The sequence below is a fragment of the Lepisosteus oculatus genome, chromosome 23 (assembly GCF_040954835.1).
Source record: "Lepisosteus oculatus isolate fLepOcu1 chromosome 23, fLepOcu1.hap2, whole genome shotgun sequence".
Classification (NCBI taxonomy): Eukaryota; Metazoa; Chordata; class Actinopteri; order Semionotiformes; family Lepisosteidae; genus Lepisosteus; species Lepisosteus oculatus.
Genome location: NC_090718.1, coordinates 14,935,078 through 14,950,444, shown reverse-complemented (window position 1 = coordinate 14,950,444; position 15,367 = coordinate 14,935,078). Strand labels below are relative to the sequence as shown.

Below are 15,367 nucleotides of genomic sequence, written 5' to 3'. Positions count from 1 at the left end.
CTTTTTAATTATTATTGCATTTCCCTGTATTGCCTTTTCTCTGTCGTATCTCCTGTCTGTCTCACACAAGGTGTCTCTGTTTCCCGTTGCAGTCCATGAGGTCTGCCACTGCGTCCCTGCGACTGAGATCCAGCATGTCTCGTGCTTCCTCCACGGCCAAGCGCTACACCTCCACCTACACCAGCCACTATGGCTCCTACAGTTCCTCCTTGGCGTCGGGCCTGGGCTCCTATGGAGAGCGGGACAAGCTTTCCTACAAGAGCCCCTCCAGCAGCTACACCCCCTCCAGCTACCTGAGCATGGGCGCCAGCCGAGCCCGCAACCACAGCACCTCGTCTGAGCCCGACAGGGGGCGCCCCGTGCCCCGCGCTGACATACTGGGCAGCCGTCGCAGCGAGAGTCTGAGCAGGACCCCCGGCAAGGGCTACAGCTCGGGACTGAGTGGGGGAGGGGGCTACGCCGGCTACAGCTACTCTCCGACCCAGCCCAGCTACCTCCCCACCTCCCCCTCCTCCTCGTCCCGCCTCGGCCTGAGCCGCCGCAAGTCCATCAGCCAGACGGATCTGACCCGGGACCTGGCCTCCCTGGGGCTGTCGGACTCCTCCTCCCGGGCCCGGCTGGACGCGGATGTCCTGAAGGGCTCCTACCGCAGCCGGGGAGGGGAGATCTCGGACTACAGCAGCTCGCGCTACAGCTACGGCGTGTCGCACAGCTCCACGCAGGAGGGCCTCAGCACCAGCCTCAGGAGCAGCAGCTCGTCCTGGGACAGAGGGCGCACTGGCTCACCCGTCCGGGAGCCCACGGTAGGACACTGCGGCCGTCTGTGCTGGTTGTACTGGAGGCCCGGTGGAGTGCCTGGTGTGTAGTTCCTTATCATTGGGAGGCACTCCACCAGGCTCTTCCCCTTTAAAGAGATTCCGTCCCTGATCCTCAAATACTCACCTCTGGTCTTGGAGGGGCACCACGTCCATTCCTTGTTTAATAGGTCTCTACTGGCACTTTGCTCACTGACGTTTCTGAGTTATCTGGAGAAGCTGGTGTAGTGCAGTGCTCCAGGACCGGAATGAATATCGCTGGTTGATATAGAGAAATGAAAACAAAAGGTGATTTTGTTTTTCCTTCAGATGACGGTAGACTCCTGCAGTGAAATATTTTGAAAAGCCAGGGACACTGTGCTGTAGCATGAGGCTGCACGGGTTTATTCTGGGTATAAGGATGTATATACAGTAAAGGCAATTTATTGCTTTCTTAAAATTAATTTCTGGAAGGACTCTAGGTCATTTGTGGGAAAACCAGGAGGGATGAGTTTCCTAATATTCACTATTGACCCGTCTGTACAAGCTTCTTCCGACCAACTGTCATATTATCACAGAGTTTCAGCACTGAGTTTCTCTGTTAGTGTCCACTTAGTCTTGTTGCATTTTTTAAAGACGTAGATAAACTCAAACAGTCTGCCTGAATATGAACCACAGTGAGATCTTTTGTCAAGCTGACAGGCCACTGCCTCTAATAAGGGTTCAAGGTGTCTGGGAATGAATAAGTAATGAGTGATTTTGCGTGTGTACCACAAGGGGGCGTCAGATGTCGTTCACACCGGTGAGTTTTTTGTACTTGGCCATTGTCTCAAGCCTGGCTCTTCAATTCCTAGTCATTTAGACACATGTACTGTCCAATGAACTGCTAAAATGGTATATTGTTGAGTTATTTTTGTTCTGAATTTATGGTTGTGGTATGTTCTTATGGTACGTTTTCCCAGCGAGGCAGGACATCATGGCAACAACAACACAGTGGTACAATGGTACCCCGGACAGGCACATACCAACACATACAACTGAGAAACAGGGATTCACCACAGAGACTGAACATGAACAGTTCGCCCACCGTGACTACAACATGCAGAACTTTAAAGAGTAACTGTTGAACAGAAGAATGAACCTCAGTATCTCTCTCTGGCAGCTGTACTGCTTGGATTGGGTTGCTAGGGAGTGGTCGCCCTGCCCAGTGCTGCTCCTGTGAGTGGAATGGCCGACAGTGGGGCTGATGCAGGAACACAGCTCTGATAGGAAAGCTCGACGTGATTCAAGGGCTCAACCCAAATTCCTTGAGAGAGTTTAGAGGAAAATGCGTGAATCCTGTGATCTTGGCCTTTTCCAAACAGCACTGATTTCATCATGCCTCTGTCCGCTGCTTGGGGTGCCTCCTTTAAAACAGAGATACATATTTGGTTAATTATGTACCCCCTTGGCTGCCACTGTGTGAAACTGTGCAGTTTTCTCTGGGAACAAAGTGGTTGTGGGTAGCTTTACAAGGCTTTTTCATGGTTGCTGGCTCTGTGGATGCAAGGACAGTAGTATTATCCAACAGTATCCACGGAGAAAGGGGTCCTTCAGTCAGTCAATGCCATGAAATAAGCACTGTGATCAGTCCCAGTGTTACTACTATAGCCTGTCTCTGAGAACAGGTGGTGATTCTTTACACAAAGTGTGAAATGAGCTGTCGAGCTCTGTTATTGGAGGCAGAACCCATGTTTCCTTCAAAAAACAGGTGAATGTGATTCTGAGATCTTTCAGGTACTAACTACTAAACTGACTAGATAGGCTGAGTGACCTACCATTTGTAACCTTTCCGATGTTCTTATGCATATCCAGATCCAGGTGTTAAATAATTAAACTGATCAGCAGCAGGATCAAAATAATATTTTGCTGATGTATTGTAGTGATACAGTGGTCTGCAAAAGGCTGTGTGTTGAGTAGGTCTTCTATGTTTTGGTTTTTCAGTGTTCTAAAAGATATAGGGATCTGCAGTTGATTTTAAGAAATTCCCCAGAGGCTTTAGGCTCAGAGTTTGCTCCTTGGATGGTCATTTCATTTCATCTGAAAATCTCCTTTGCAGAGAACTGCAGCAGGAGAATGACTTTTTGTAGGAGAGGGACGTATCATAGATGCCAAAGTGGAGGGTGAGTTCTGATGACTGTGACTGAAAAGGGATGCCCCCCCATGGCTCCCTCGTGTCCAGTGGCATGCCGTCAGATACCCATCAGCACTCTGGTGACTGCAGTGAGGTCGCATGACAGCTGTCCCATTCTTGGGTCTCGTGAACATTCTTGGGTGACACAGAACAGCGAGGAATTTTACAGTTGACTGAATTTCCATTCCTTTTTCCTGCTCTTGTTCTGTCCCGCTGGTGTGTCTCTGGATATGGCACTTCCATGTTTCTGATCCAGCCGGCAGAGTGTCTTTGAATCACGTGGGGCTCTAGGGCTGCTGATCACGCCTGTGACAGGACAGATCGTGTTTTTCCAATGAAAGTGACCGTATTCAAGAACAGCCATAACAATGATCATGCTACATGTACATGGAGTTTCTGTGCAGGTGCAGGCTGCATATGTTTTATTATAATAATAATTGCTTACACTTATATAGCGCTTTTCTGGACACTGCACTCAAAGTGCTTTACAGGTAATGGGGATCCCCTCCACCACCACCAATGTGCAGCCCCACCTGGATGATGCGACGGCAGCCATAGTGCGCCAGAACACTCACCACACATCAGCTATCAGTGGAGAGGAGAGCAGAGTAATGAAGCCAGTTCAGAGATGGGGGTTATTAGGAGACCATGATTGGTAAGGGCCAATGGGAAATATGGCCAGGACGCCGGGGTTACACCCCTACTCTTTTCAAGAAACACCCTGGGATTTTTAATGACCACAGAGAGTCAGGACCTCGGTTTTATGTCTCATCCGAAGGACGGCGCCTGTTTACTGTATAGTGTCCCCATCACTATACTGGGGCATTAGGACCCACACAGAGCGCAGGCTGAGCGCCCCCTGCTGGCCCCACTAACACCTCTTCCAGCAGCAACCTTAGTTTTTCCCAGGAGGTCTCCCATCCAGGTACTGGCCAGGCTCACACCTGCTGAGCTTCATTGGGTTGCCAGTTGTGAGTTGCAGGGTGATATGGCTGCTGCATATTGCATATGTGAAACTGATCAGGCTGGTTCTTCTGGTGTGTGCTTTAGATGTACCTCATGCTTGCTCAGCTGACTTCTGGGATAGGAATGCAGGCAGGTGCTGGCACTTCAGCCGGCCACCCTCACACTGCAGGCTGGTTGTGAGTGCCCTGGTGAAGGGTCCTGGACACCCCCAGGCTGGTGTAGTGGGGTGGGGGCCAGTGGACAGGCCCGAACTGGAGGTGCAGCTGTTAAATGAGAGAGAAGCCTCTGGCAGTCTGCGTATTGTGCCCATGAACCCCGTGTTTCATTTCTCTAATCTGGTGGTGGAGATGGTAATGGCCATGGTAATTACTAACTGCACTGTGAAAATCTGCTAGGCCAATGTCCTGTGTCATTCAAAAGTGTTCTTTTCATTACTGATAGTCTTATAATCCTCAGAATCATAGTGATGATAATGTTGGTTGCCAAGAGGATTATTACCTACAGTACAGTTTCATTGCACTACAGTTTCCAAATTTGCCTTGTTCTATACAGATGCTTTTAGTCTTCGGTAAACAAAGTGGCCAGTTTTGTTGAATTGATTACTAATGCCCTCAGCTCACAAAGTTGTGCTGTGTCCCAGCCTGGCTTGACTAATGAAGGGGCTCAGCTCTCTCCCAGCTCTCACCCAGTCCTCACCTGGTCCTCACACTGCTGGTACACGGGACAGCTGGCCTGCTGCAGGAGCTGCTGCCTTTATTAACTCTCATTCTAAGCAGATACCTGTTGAAGAGAATCAGAAAGCCAACCAGGTGATAAAAGGGGAATTACTACAGGCTGAGCTAAAGCACTGTTGTGACTGTGCTGTCATATCTGCCTGTGCTGTTGGGCTGCACTATTAGTGATACATTTTTAGTTTTCCCGTGGTTTCACCAAGCTTGTGCCACCTGTGAGGGTTTGTTTTGCAGGGGGTTGGATTTATACATGCTTTTACCAGGAAGCAGAACATCTCTATTACCCTCTTCCACTTCCAAAAGACAGCCTCTCTAAAAGGCTGCTCTGTGTTTCTCGCACAGACGAGTGAGTGGGAAGATTTGATTCAAGATGTGTGACACAGTGACATCTGGGAACCAGTTTAGTTCTGTGAGTGTTTTTAGTCAGAATCAAGGGCACCTCTGGGGCACTTTGTTCCAGTTCTGGACACATTGAGACTGTGTGAAGGTAGTTGTGACATTGTAGACATAAGTTGGGACACTTTTGCAATAAAATACTGTAGTGATATTTTAACTTTGTGAACAAGAACAGTAGGAATAGCTGCTGCACTTATTTTTTAGTGATCCTCTTCTAAGGTTATCAAGCACGTGTTCATTGTAGAAGTTAGTTAAGTGATTTGAAGCAGATGCTGCGACTCTGTTGTGCAGATTGTATTGTATACTCTGTTGTGGCACTGTGACTGTTTAATTTCAAGGCAGTGTTGTCCACATTCTCTCAGCTGGCTCTGCCTCTGCTGTGCTAGTGCTCCTCGCGCCTGCCTCACCTTTGGAGGTAACCTGCCTGCTGGGCTGTTTGTTGTGTACACAGGCTCCAGCAGTGACAAGGCCACTGGGCACAGGCGGGTCCCTTCCCAGCCTGCCTGACACGCATACTTAGCTAATGGTGGCTTCATCCTATAAACCGTTTCTACACCACAGTGAAAGAGGAACAATCTACACTACAGCATAGGGAAATCATGGTAAAAGCATGGTAGGAATAGAAATATCTGTTGTCTGTGGTAAGTTACAATGGGTTTCCTAGACAATTGTGACCACTTTCTTAAAAATTAATTTCTGCAGGACAATTATGAAACTAAGTGCTACAGGTTAGTCATCAAATAGGTTATGACCACATTGCTTTCTGGGCCTTCTATAATATGGTAGGTAAATGTGTCATTAACCTTTTGTAGGCAACATGCATCTCAACCCGTGCTGTTCATTGTGCTACTATGTGTGTGTGGGACCCTGGGTTTCTTTGGTTCAGGAAACAGACACTTTCGTTAATGCACAGAGGTCGGTATTTTAAACTCTGATGTTCAATGGCCATTTTCCATGCAGGGTCACTAGTCTTTCCGAAATCCCAGTCTGCAGGAGTGCAGTGTGTGCAAGGTAATCTGTCCTCTTCATCTACAGTGTCAGCATTCCTTCTCGCTGCTCACAAGACTGAAAGAATCTCTGCCCCCAGATTGCCTATGTGATAGCAGAGGATCAGATGGCTTCTGATCAGATGGCTAGGAATGTCAAGATCGTGCCTCTCCTCACCTCATGTCACACCTGCCTGCAGCACATGTGAGGGAGAAGAGGCGGAGGCAGGAGGTGTGGCCCATGTGGGCGTGGAATTCCATTGTTCCAGTGTTCCTCATGCTCCTTACGTTTTTCCTCTCCATGCCAAAGTACTTACTCTCTCAGCTGAGGCAGGAGCAGTTAGCTAAAAAAGGCAAACCACTAAGTTCACAGAAAAAACAATCACTGGGAGCAAGTCCAGCAGAAGCTGGGAAGATCTTGCAGTACACAAGAAAGGAAATATGCGCTTACCACTTAAAATACACCACATTTTCCCAAAAGGTTCATCAGGAAATGCATAAAATGTGAAATCAAATACAGGTGTAATTAATTATGTTTAAAAGTGAACAGTACAACAATTTGGATGCCAGTTATTTAATATTTTGCATTTTGTCCACTATGAGTATTTTACAAAGTATGTATTTAATATCACAAGAAATCCTTGGAAACATGTCAGTAATTACCCAAAGGGGTGCTCTTACATGTGTTACTTGCCATTATCAGGCTAAGATCGAGGATTCACACCTCTATCCAAAATTCACGTTGGTTGTTCCTGATCTCTCTGGCAGGTGAGGTGTGAAGGAGTGACAGTGAAGCAGACAAGTGCAGGTAGTTTCAGCTGTTGATTTGTCCTCCAAGTACATCACCAGCTAGGAGTGTTAATGGCTATGAATAGCCAGCAGGGATGTTGCATGGTTGCAGAATACGTACACGAAATACAGCATAGCCCTGTGGCATCACCACCTCACTTTCCTAATAAATGGGTACACATGTATATGTGTGCTGATAATTATTAACCATATAAATGGTAATTATTAACTGTTTTATAACAGTTAATAAGTACCACCAGTTCTTATGTTGCTTTTGAATAAAACCAGATTTAAGTAAGTGTGCTTCTGATCATCATGGACGTTTGATGGACTGCTCGGTTCAGATTGGCATGGCTTTATGTGTACATAGCCTCAGGATGTGTCATTTACATTCACCCCTTTATGCTCACTGGTGGCCCTCTATGAGCTCTTCCTGGGAGTTATGTTATGTGCTCCTCTTCCTCAGGCAGTATCTGCCAGGGTCACTCTTGCCAGATTACCAGGCCACGTGCTCAGAGGCAGATGGACGTGTTCATGTTGAGTGCTTGGGAAGTGAAGAAGGTGGATTTGTGTAGCAGATGGGTGCATGATTATTGCAGCCCTGGTAGATAGGAGCTCAGCTGTTGGGCAGAACACTGCAGAAATTCAACCTGTGTGTAAAACAAACGTCAGCTGCTATTGTGCAATATCTGTAGCTGAATGAGGTGCGTGCAGTGGGCACACCTGGCATAGAACTCCTGTTTGGAGCTGAAGACAGCAAATTCCTTATCTGGTCTCTTGTCGGGTTCTTATCACTCTGCTGACAAGGCTGCCTCTGTCAGAGTGCGATTCTCTGCTGATGTAGGTGAGCATGCATTCATCGTGCTGTGTGGTGCTTGCAGTGCGTGTGACTGCAAAGAGCTGTGGGATCTCTGACCCGCCTGTTAATGCCCTCATCTTTTCTCATTTTCTGCATTTTCTCCCAAGACTCATCTGCACGCAATTACTTTGCTGACTTGCACACCGCTGGTTGTAGAAGTGTTAATACTAGCAGGCTTAGTAGTACTATGTGGAGTAGCATTCTAACGAATCACTAGCTCCAGCTGTGGTAGAACATGTATTAGTTGTAACATCTGTACGTATAAAGGTAGTAGCAGCACTATTAGAAATGGCAGCTTATTGGAAAAAATAAGTGCAGTATCAAAACTGGTTACATACCTGTCTGGTAGCAGTAATACAATTAACAGTGGTAGCACAGCATTGACCCTTGCACCGCTGTCATCTATGGGAGTTTAAGCCCCTGTGATTTACTAGTTGCTGAGTAGTGCCTGTCATACACACTGACAGACATTAAAGGTCAAACCAGAGGACAAGAGTGTGCCCTTTGTTAATACACTGCCTTCTCTGCTTGTGTGGTTAGCTTGGAAGTTTCCTGCCTGGGAAAACCTGAACTAAACTGTCTCACTGCTGGTTTCTTCACTGGGGCCACCTTACTGTTTGTCTTTAAGAGATAACATGGATGATCCATGAGTGGGGCTATCTTTGGAATGGACAGGGGATCTGGGAACGTGAGGAAGTGGGAAGCCAGCCTGGCCCTGCCAGAGCCACAGTATCTCAGTGGATTGTCCACGGTCTTTTCTCTCCTTTCAGCTCACGCCGGCCGTTTGTTCCACAGAGCACCGCGGCCTGCGCACACCGGCAAGGCCACCTCATTAGGATTGTATGATCTGTACACGGCACCACTCGGCACTGGGCAGAGGAGGAGATTCTCAGTTACGGGGCATGTTGCTTAAGCTGACATACAAACAAGCAAGACGTCCTGCTTCGCCACCAGGCTGCTGACTGGGCCTTCCAAGACAGAGGGAGGGGTACCAGCGAGTCACTCTGGGGTCAGGAGTGGCCGGGGAGGGGGCACAGAGTGCCCTGTAAATCATGGGGCATCCCAGGCCATTAGTGTTTGGATCAGGGACTATTCATCCGAGCAAAGACACTCACAGAGCAGTGACAGGCCCTCTCAACTGCTGTCTCCCCTAATAAAATCGGAGGGCAGACCTGCTCTGCTGCCTTGGTGATTAACAACGTTTTGGCCTTGATCCTTGTTCGCAGTTTACATAGAAGAATGATGAGTAATGAGAGCAATTTCTATCTGAGCCTACAATTGTCAGCCAGGGTGTGCTTATCAGCAGCCTCGCTTCTTGTTATGCAAGAACCTCGGCGACTTTTCATTTCTGGTGCGCTTGCGTGGTTCCACTTCAGGCAGGAGCCCGAGAGCACCGCTCCTCTGAGCCTCCAGCCAGGAGGAAGCCAGTCCTGCTGTGCGTGACGCCCGTGGGGCGGGAGGCGGGTGTGACGTGGGCAGCCGCAGCCGGAGGGGGCGGGGTGTGGAGTAGTAGGGACGGCAGAGGCTCGACCTCTCGGTTCATTCAAGACCAATGGAACAGCGCGCCGGGCCGGCTGTCGGATACCGCTCTTCCCTTCTAAGGAGCCTTATATAAGAAACGTGGAAACAGCGCAGGACTGGGGGAGAAGGAACCACGTATTTTATGCCTTTGAACAATTATCATTTTTCACCGTGGCTGATTATTTTGTAATATATTAGTATATTTATATTTCTCTTTGTTCGAAAAACCAATTACGCGAGCCGGAATTCCTTTAGGGTACATTGGAGACCTGAAGGATTTCAGCAGAAAACCGGAGTTTATTCCGTCTCCTGCGATGATTCGTGATTGCACTGCGTTCATGAACGCCTAACGCCTGTGGTGCACGGGTCTACAGCACCTTGGTGGGGGATCTCGAAGAGATAAACTGGTATTTAAATATAAGGTTCAGTGCGCATCGGACAAGCCCTCTCCCTGCGAGTGTTTAATACATACAAGAAAACGGCATCGACAGCCTCTGTGTAAAGCCATACGCTTTCCTTTTTAAACCAGAAGATAAGTTAAAAACCTGGGTTTGCGGTATCATGCCCACCATACGGCAGTCGTATACGGTCACAGTTCCCGAGGAGCCGCCGGCGAGCGCCTTTCCTTTCCTGAAGCAGGAGATTCGGCGGAAGAGCTCTGCCGTGTCGGGGTCGGTGCTGGTGTCGGCCTTCGTGGGGCTGCTGATCAACCAAGCCAAGGTAAGGGCTTCGCCGGGGCCGCTGGCCGCGCAGGTCCAGCTGTGTGCGCTGAGCTCCCTTGTCAGTGTCACCCTCAGCCGCCAGCTGAGACGTGTCTGTGCAGTTTAATGCTTTGCACGACTCTGCTGCACAAGTCCGGCTGCAGTGCCGGCAGGGAAAGTGCAGCCCTTTCTAAATATTTTTAATGTAATTGAATTTTTAATTTAATTAAATCATTAAAGAGGCACCCCAGGCGCGGAATTAATATACTGTGATTTACACTAACGATGCTGTCTTTAAAGATACAAAGACTGACAGCTTACAGCAGGCGACTCGGTTTAGTTATGTATACACACGATATGTAGAAGTAAATTGCATTGCAGATTATAGCATAGACCGTCACCCCAAACACTGGGTTTCTTTCACGGATTTGCAATCGCTTCTTGTGATCTGCGTAGAATGGAGAATTAAGTGCCGAAGCGAAGATGGTTTCCGTATTCAAAATGATCTAGACTGGAGTCTCGCAGATTCTGTGGGAGCTCCCCCCGTGTCGCGTTTTCTGCGTGACCTCCCTGGCATGTGTAGTAGTGATTCTTGAATGTAACGTACTGTAAAGTCTGCTGTATAATTTCTTAAGGAATACATATACTGTATGCGTGATGCAAAGGAACCGCCGTTGGATTCGGTGAGTGAATTTGTCTTTCCGCAGGAGAGGGGTGGTGTTCCGCAATTGCTCGGGCAGTGTTGCAGCCCAAACCCAAGTGAGTCAGGTGCCGCTCGTTCGGGTCGCGACCCCAATTACGTCACAAAGCAGTTGTTTCGGAGCGCTCGCGCTGTGCTGTCCTTCACCGCGAGCGACAGGACCGTATCCACCCCCCCCACGGCGCGTGGCGTGGCGGCACACGGAGAAGCCTTTCATGTCTTCACAGAAACGCGGGCACAGTGATTTCCTCCTCTCCTGTATGCAGATTACAGACCTCCTTAATGTGATTACTTCTTTAAAGTACGCAAGTATTCGGGAGTTCAGAGAAGGCATGGACTGTGTTCCTCTTGACCTTTGGGCAATTGCACGGGTCTGTCTGTTGCCGTCTTTATATCATTGTTTTTATTACAGTAATCAAAACTGTAATCATAAAAAAACGGTTGCAAACGACGAGCCCGTTTGGTAATTTGAACGATCCTTTCACTGTGCAGTCCAGATGATCGTGGTGTAAGTGCACGGGGACCCATGGTCTCTCCTGACCCAGCTGGACTGCACGTCAGATCCGGTCCTGTGCTTTCAGGGCCTGCTGTGTGTGTCTGTGCTGTCTGCCTGCCTCACCATGCTGTGAACTGGCAGCCCCAGGTGTGAGGAATTTCCCACACACGTTGCTGGGATTCTTGTCTGCAGCCTGTGCCGAAGAGCTCATGATCTACCTTGTTGCTTCTTATTTTAGTCATGCATTCTGTGGTTTTGAGCCTAGACACCCCTGTGTGACTTCTGAGGTTAAAACTTTCTCCCTGTCTTGTACTGGTCTCCATAAGAACTGTTTGCTGTGGTGTATAACAGCAAGAGCAGAACGAAGTGTAAATTCAGTTGTGAATCATAGGAAAGTCCTGTTAAAGCAGAATACAAACCGAGAGACTGGCAGAGTCAAGAGTGTCATCTGTGAACAGTTTCGCTGTCAACTGATTTAAGGACAGCACTGGACTGAAGACCTGGAAGCAACAGGCTGAGCATAAGTAATGGAAACTTTGATGGATGGCATGATAATGCAGTTACACTACAATATTACTTAAGAAAATGTTACAGTTATGTAAAAGCCAAGTTACATAACGCAGTCCAGTTTTTATCTCCCCAGTTTACAGGTTGTAAATGGGGCCAACACTGTATTACAGTGGCGTGCCAGAATGAGTGACTTGCAGCGAACCATGAGAATTTTTCTTTTCCTTGAATTCCTTATCGCTCAGTCACATGTCTTGGCACTGATGTCACATGCTGGGCTCTGGAGGAGGTTTTTACAGATCGGGTGCTATATTTGACACCTGTAGCTGAAAGTTACACAACTGTTCTCTAGACGTATTCTTAGAGTGTGTCCTGACAAAGTGCTTCTGGCTACAGTCCTGCTGACACGCTGGAACCATGCTGGAGTTAGTGTGTCACACAGTGGCCTAGTAGGGACCAGAGCAGTGATGAAAGTATGTTTCAGTTATTGCACTTTTTCTCAAGCCAGGAAAAATGTCAATGGATCTGGATTGTTTCTTTTTTCAGCCATGTCAGGGTTTAGCTGGATCAGAGAGAAACCAGGAAACGTATGGCGTCAAAGCCATCAGTGGAACGACTGTGTCTGTCCTCTAATGCCCCTAGTACTGATTTGAGCCATGCTAGATATTAGTGGAAAACTATTAATCACAGAAACAAAAACCTTTTGATTACTTTAATTTCTGAAATTATTCTCAACGGAGTGTATAGAGTACAAAGAAAAAAACACCATTTTGATTCAGTCAGTCCCACAGAGATTATACCCTCTTCTCTCTGTCACACCCCAGGAGAAGCCTATGCAGCCCTCTGGCAGGGAGAAGATTAGAGAGCTGTTGGTGTAACTTCTCCGAATGCAAACCCCAGTCTGCTCTCCTCTGGCTCTGCTCTTTCTCCCTGCAATCCCCTCCCCCACAGCAGCAGCGGCTCCGTCTCAGAGCTGTTTGCCAGCACACGGAGGTCAGCACAGAGAGTTCTCACTCCCACACTTGGGCTCAGTCTTTAGCCGGCTAATGATTACTGCGTTCCTCTGAGCAAGGTGAAGCTAACCCCTCACTGTCTGGGAAGGCTGCAGCACCACTCCATCAGTCCACAGCGGGATGTTTGTCCTAATAACCCGTGACCCAAGCACATAGCACCGTTCCCACCTTGTAGCCTCATCCCATCAGATCTCAGAATCCAACCGGGGCTGGGACCAGTCAGTTCACTACTGGGATGGGAGAACCCTGTGGAACTCCCAGGTTTAAGTAATGCTGGCGGACCAGTGGGGGCACTCTTTCCTCTGGACCAGAAGTTCCAAACAATGCGGCACTGTGGTGACTGAGGACACTGTGCTGTTGGGGATGCTATCCCCTGGGTGAAGCGTCAAACCAACCAAACCAAACAGTTTCTCACTCCTTCTCCAGACATGCGGTGCAGCGGGACTCCTGTGTGTCTTCCACAGTGGCCACAGGGCATCATGGTGCTGTGGAGGTTGGTGTTGCTAACTCCGTTTCAAATGTCAGCATTGTGGGTAGTGTCCTTATTATTACTTGATTTTAATTTGATTTCTTAGGTTTTCAAACTACTTGCAAATAGTGGAAATGGTAGTATTATTTCTGAAGTATTTGTAACTTTCATCAGGCACTGCAGCAAGTAGAAAAACATGTCTCCTCTGGGATCGCCTGCTGTTCCTGAACGGTCTTTCCACTGTTCTCTTATTTCCCAAGTGAACTACTTATTTTATTAACTGGGCCAATTTAGGTCTCCCAGTTCTGAACAAGACTTCCAGCTGTTCCTCAGAAAGAAGGTGACTGAAGTGTTGGGTCTTCTGGTCTTCCCATATGGCTGTCCCTGCCACATTACCTTGTTTTGTCTGTCAGATCCAGGTGGCAGCATTTCCTTGTTATACAACCGGGATTAGTCTTCCACTCTTCTCTATTGGGGACACCACTGCAGTGTGACCCACTTCTGCACCTCTGAGAGAGAGGGGAGGGGCAGGGGGGATTAGAGTACATCAAATCCCCTGCACTTGCTCAATCTGAACCACTGAGTTGATGTATTAGATGGTTCTGGAGTACAATGACAGCTATGCTGTACCAGCATGTGACACTCACAGCTCTCTGCGTCTAATAAACTCCTCGTTTTTTCATGGTATTGTGATCATTTTAATTTTATTCTTCCTCGTCTTGGAGTGACGCTGTGGCACCAATGTAATCTGGTTTTCTGGAAAGAGGGGGATAAGACCCTTTCATGTTGTGTTGGGATAGCTCAGGGGTATCGGTTCAGTAAGAAGCACCACTTGATTGGAAACACACGCTGGCTTCACAGTGCTGAGACTGGAACAGACCACTCAATGTTGTATGTATTAATTTATTTGGCTAATGCTTTCATCCAAATTCACTTACAGTTGTACTGATGGGCAATTGGAAGAAGTTGTAGTGAAGTGCCAGGCTCAAGATTACAAGATAAGATCACATTATTAGCCATATACAATTTCTTGCATTAGGGATTTCTTTTCGCATACCTCAACTTGCTCTCCAGGAGACACACGGCCAGGGAGAGAAGCTTGTGGTCGGAGCGCAGGGTCAGCCGTTTATACCCAGGGGGTTGCACTGGCAACCTTCCGGCCACAGGCGCAGATCCTTAGCCACAGAGCCACTGCTCTGCACCCAGTGCCCCATTTGACTGTTCCGCCACACTGCAGTTTAAAGGTGGATCACAGTTGACAAGAAGGGGAAGATCAGTGCGGTGCAGTGCAGTTTGGAACAGCAGTGAGATATGACCAGCAGTTCATATCGACCCAGCTGTGCAACACGACCCCAAGGATACAGGTAGAAACTGCAGGCAAGTGAACATGGAGCTGAGACAAGGGGCATATCCTTGAATGTATGGTTCTGGGGGGGGTCTGCAATGAGTTTCCATGCCACATTGTCGAAGTTGACACTCTGGCTTCTTTCGAGAAGTGACTGGAGAAGATCCTCAAATCGACCTGCTATTAATAACCAAATAAGGCTGGACTGAATGGCTTCCTCTCGCATGTAACTATTCACAAGATCGTCCCGGAGTATTCGCCACATGAATACAGTACTGAAACCCTCTGATAGAGGGACTAAAGGTTGTTTTCTGTTGGCATCAAATTAATCACTTGCGGAGGATTACTTATTGTATGAAAACATTTAAAGATTTAGCTTGACCTCTGATATACTACAAGTGGTGAAAGTGCGTAGTTGTCAGGGTTTGATGTCGTGTCTGATCTCTCTCCACACAGCTGAATGGACTAGTTACTGTTTATTTCATAGTCGTACATCATCTTAGCTTTTAAACTATTGCCTATTTTTTTTTCCCTTTTCTCAGTTTTGTCAGAGAAAACTAAATTAGCCATGTCACCTTGTTCAGTGTACCCAGACCACCAGTGGTGTATTATTATTTAACTTTAATATTTTTCTCAAAAGCAAGCTGTTGTCAGAATTGACAATAACTCATCCTCTATTTCTTTTAACACCCAGTATGCAGTATCTTTTTACCTAAGCAGTCCGAGCAAGTTCTTCCTTTGAAGCATGTACACAAGAGGAGCTGACCGGGGCTCTGAGTGATGTAGTGCAGGTGTGTGAGGGCTGCTCGCCTGTTGTGTCTGTGATCCTTTGGGTCCATCTACCCATCCAGCACAACGTAGGACTGGAATGGGCTGCTCCTTGAGAGTGTCCTGTGCATTGGGTAACCTGTTAGGAATGGC

At 47.8% G+C, this 15,367-nt stretch overlaps 1 protein-coding gene across 8 annotated transcripts in view; it reads left to right on the top strand.

Moving 5' to 3' along the window:
- Positions 1–15,367, top strand: part of usp2a (ubiquitin specific peptidase 2a) — a 34,242-nt gene that overhangs the window by 9,164 nt on the left and 9,711 nt on the right. For 7 of the 8 annotated variants that reach the window (XM_006642150.3, XM_015337517.2, XM_015337518.2 and 4 more), the window contains one exon: positions 93–803. In XM_006642150.3, the coding sequence (XP_006642213.2) occupies positions 96–803 (708 nt within the window). In that variant the 5' untranslated portion in view covers positions 93–95. Of the gene's footprint in view, positions 1–92; positions 804–9,228; positions 9,936–15,367 lie in introns of those variants that run through there. The other variant, XM_006642151.3, reaches the window with a different exon arrangement.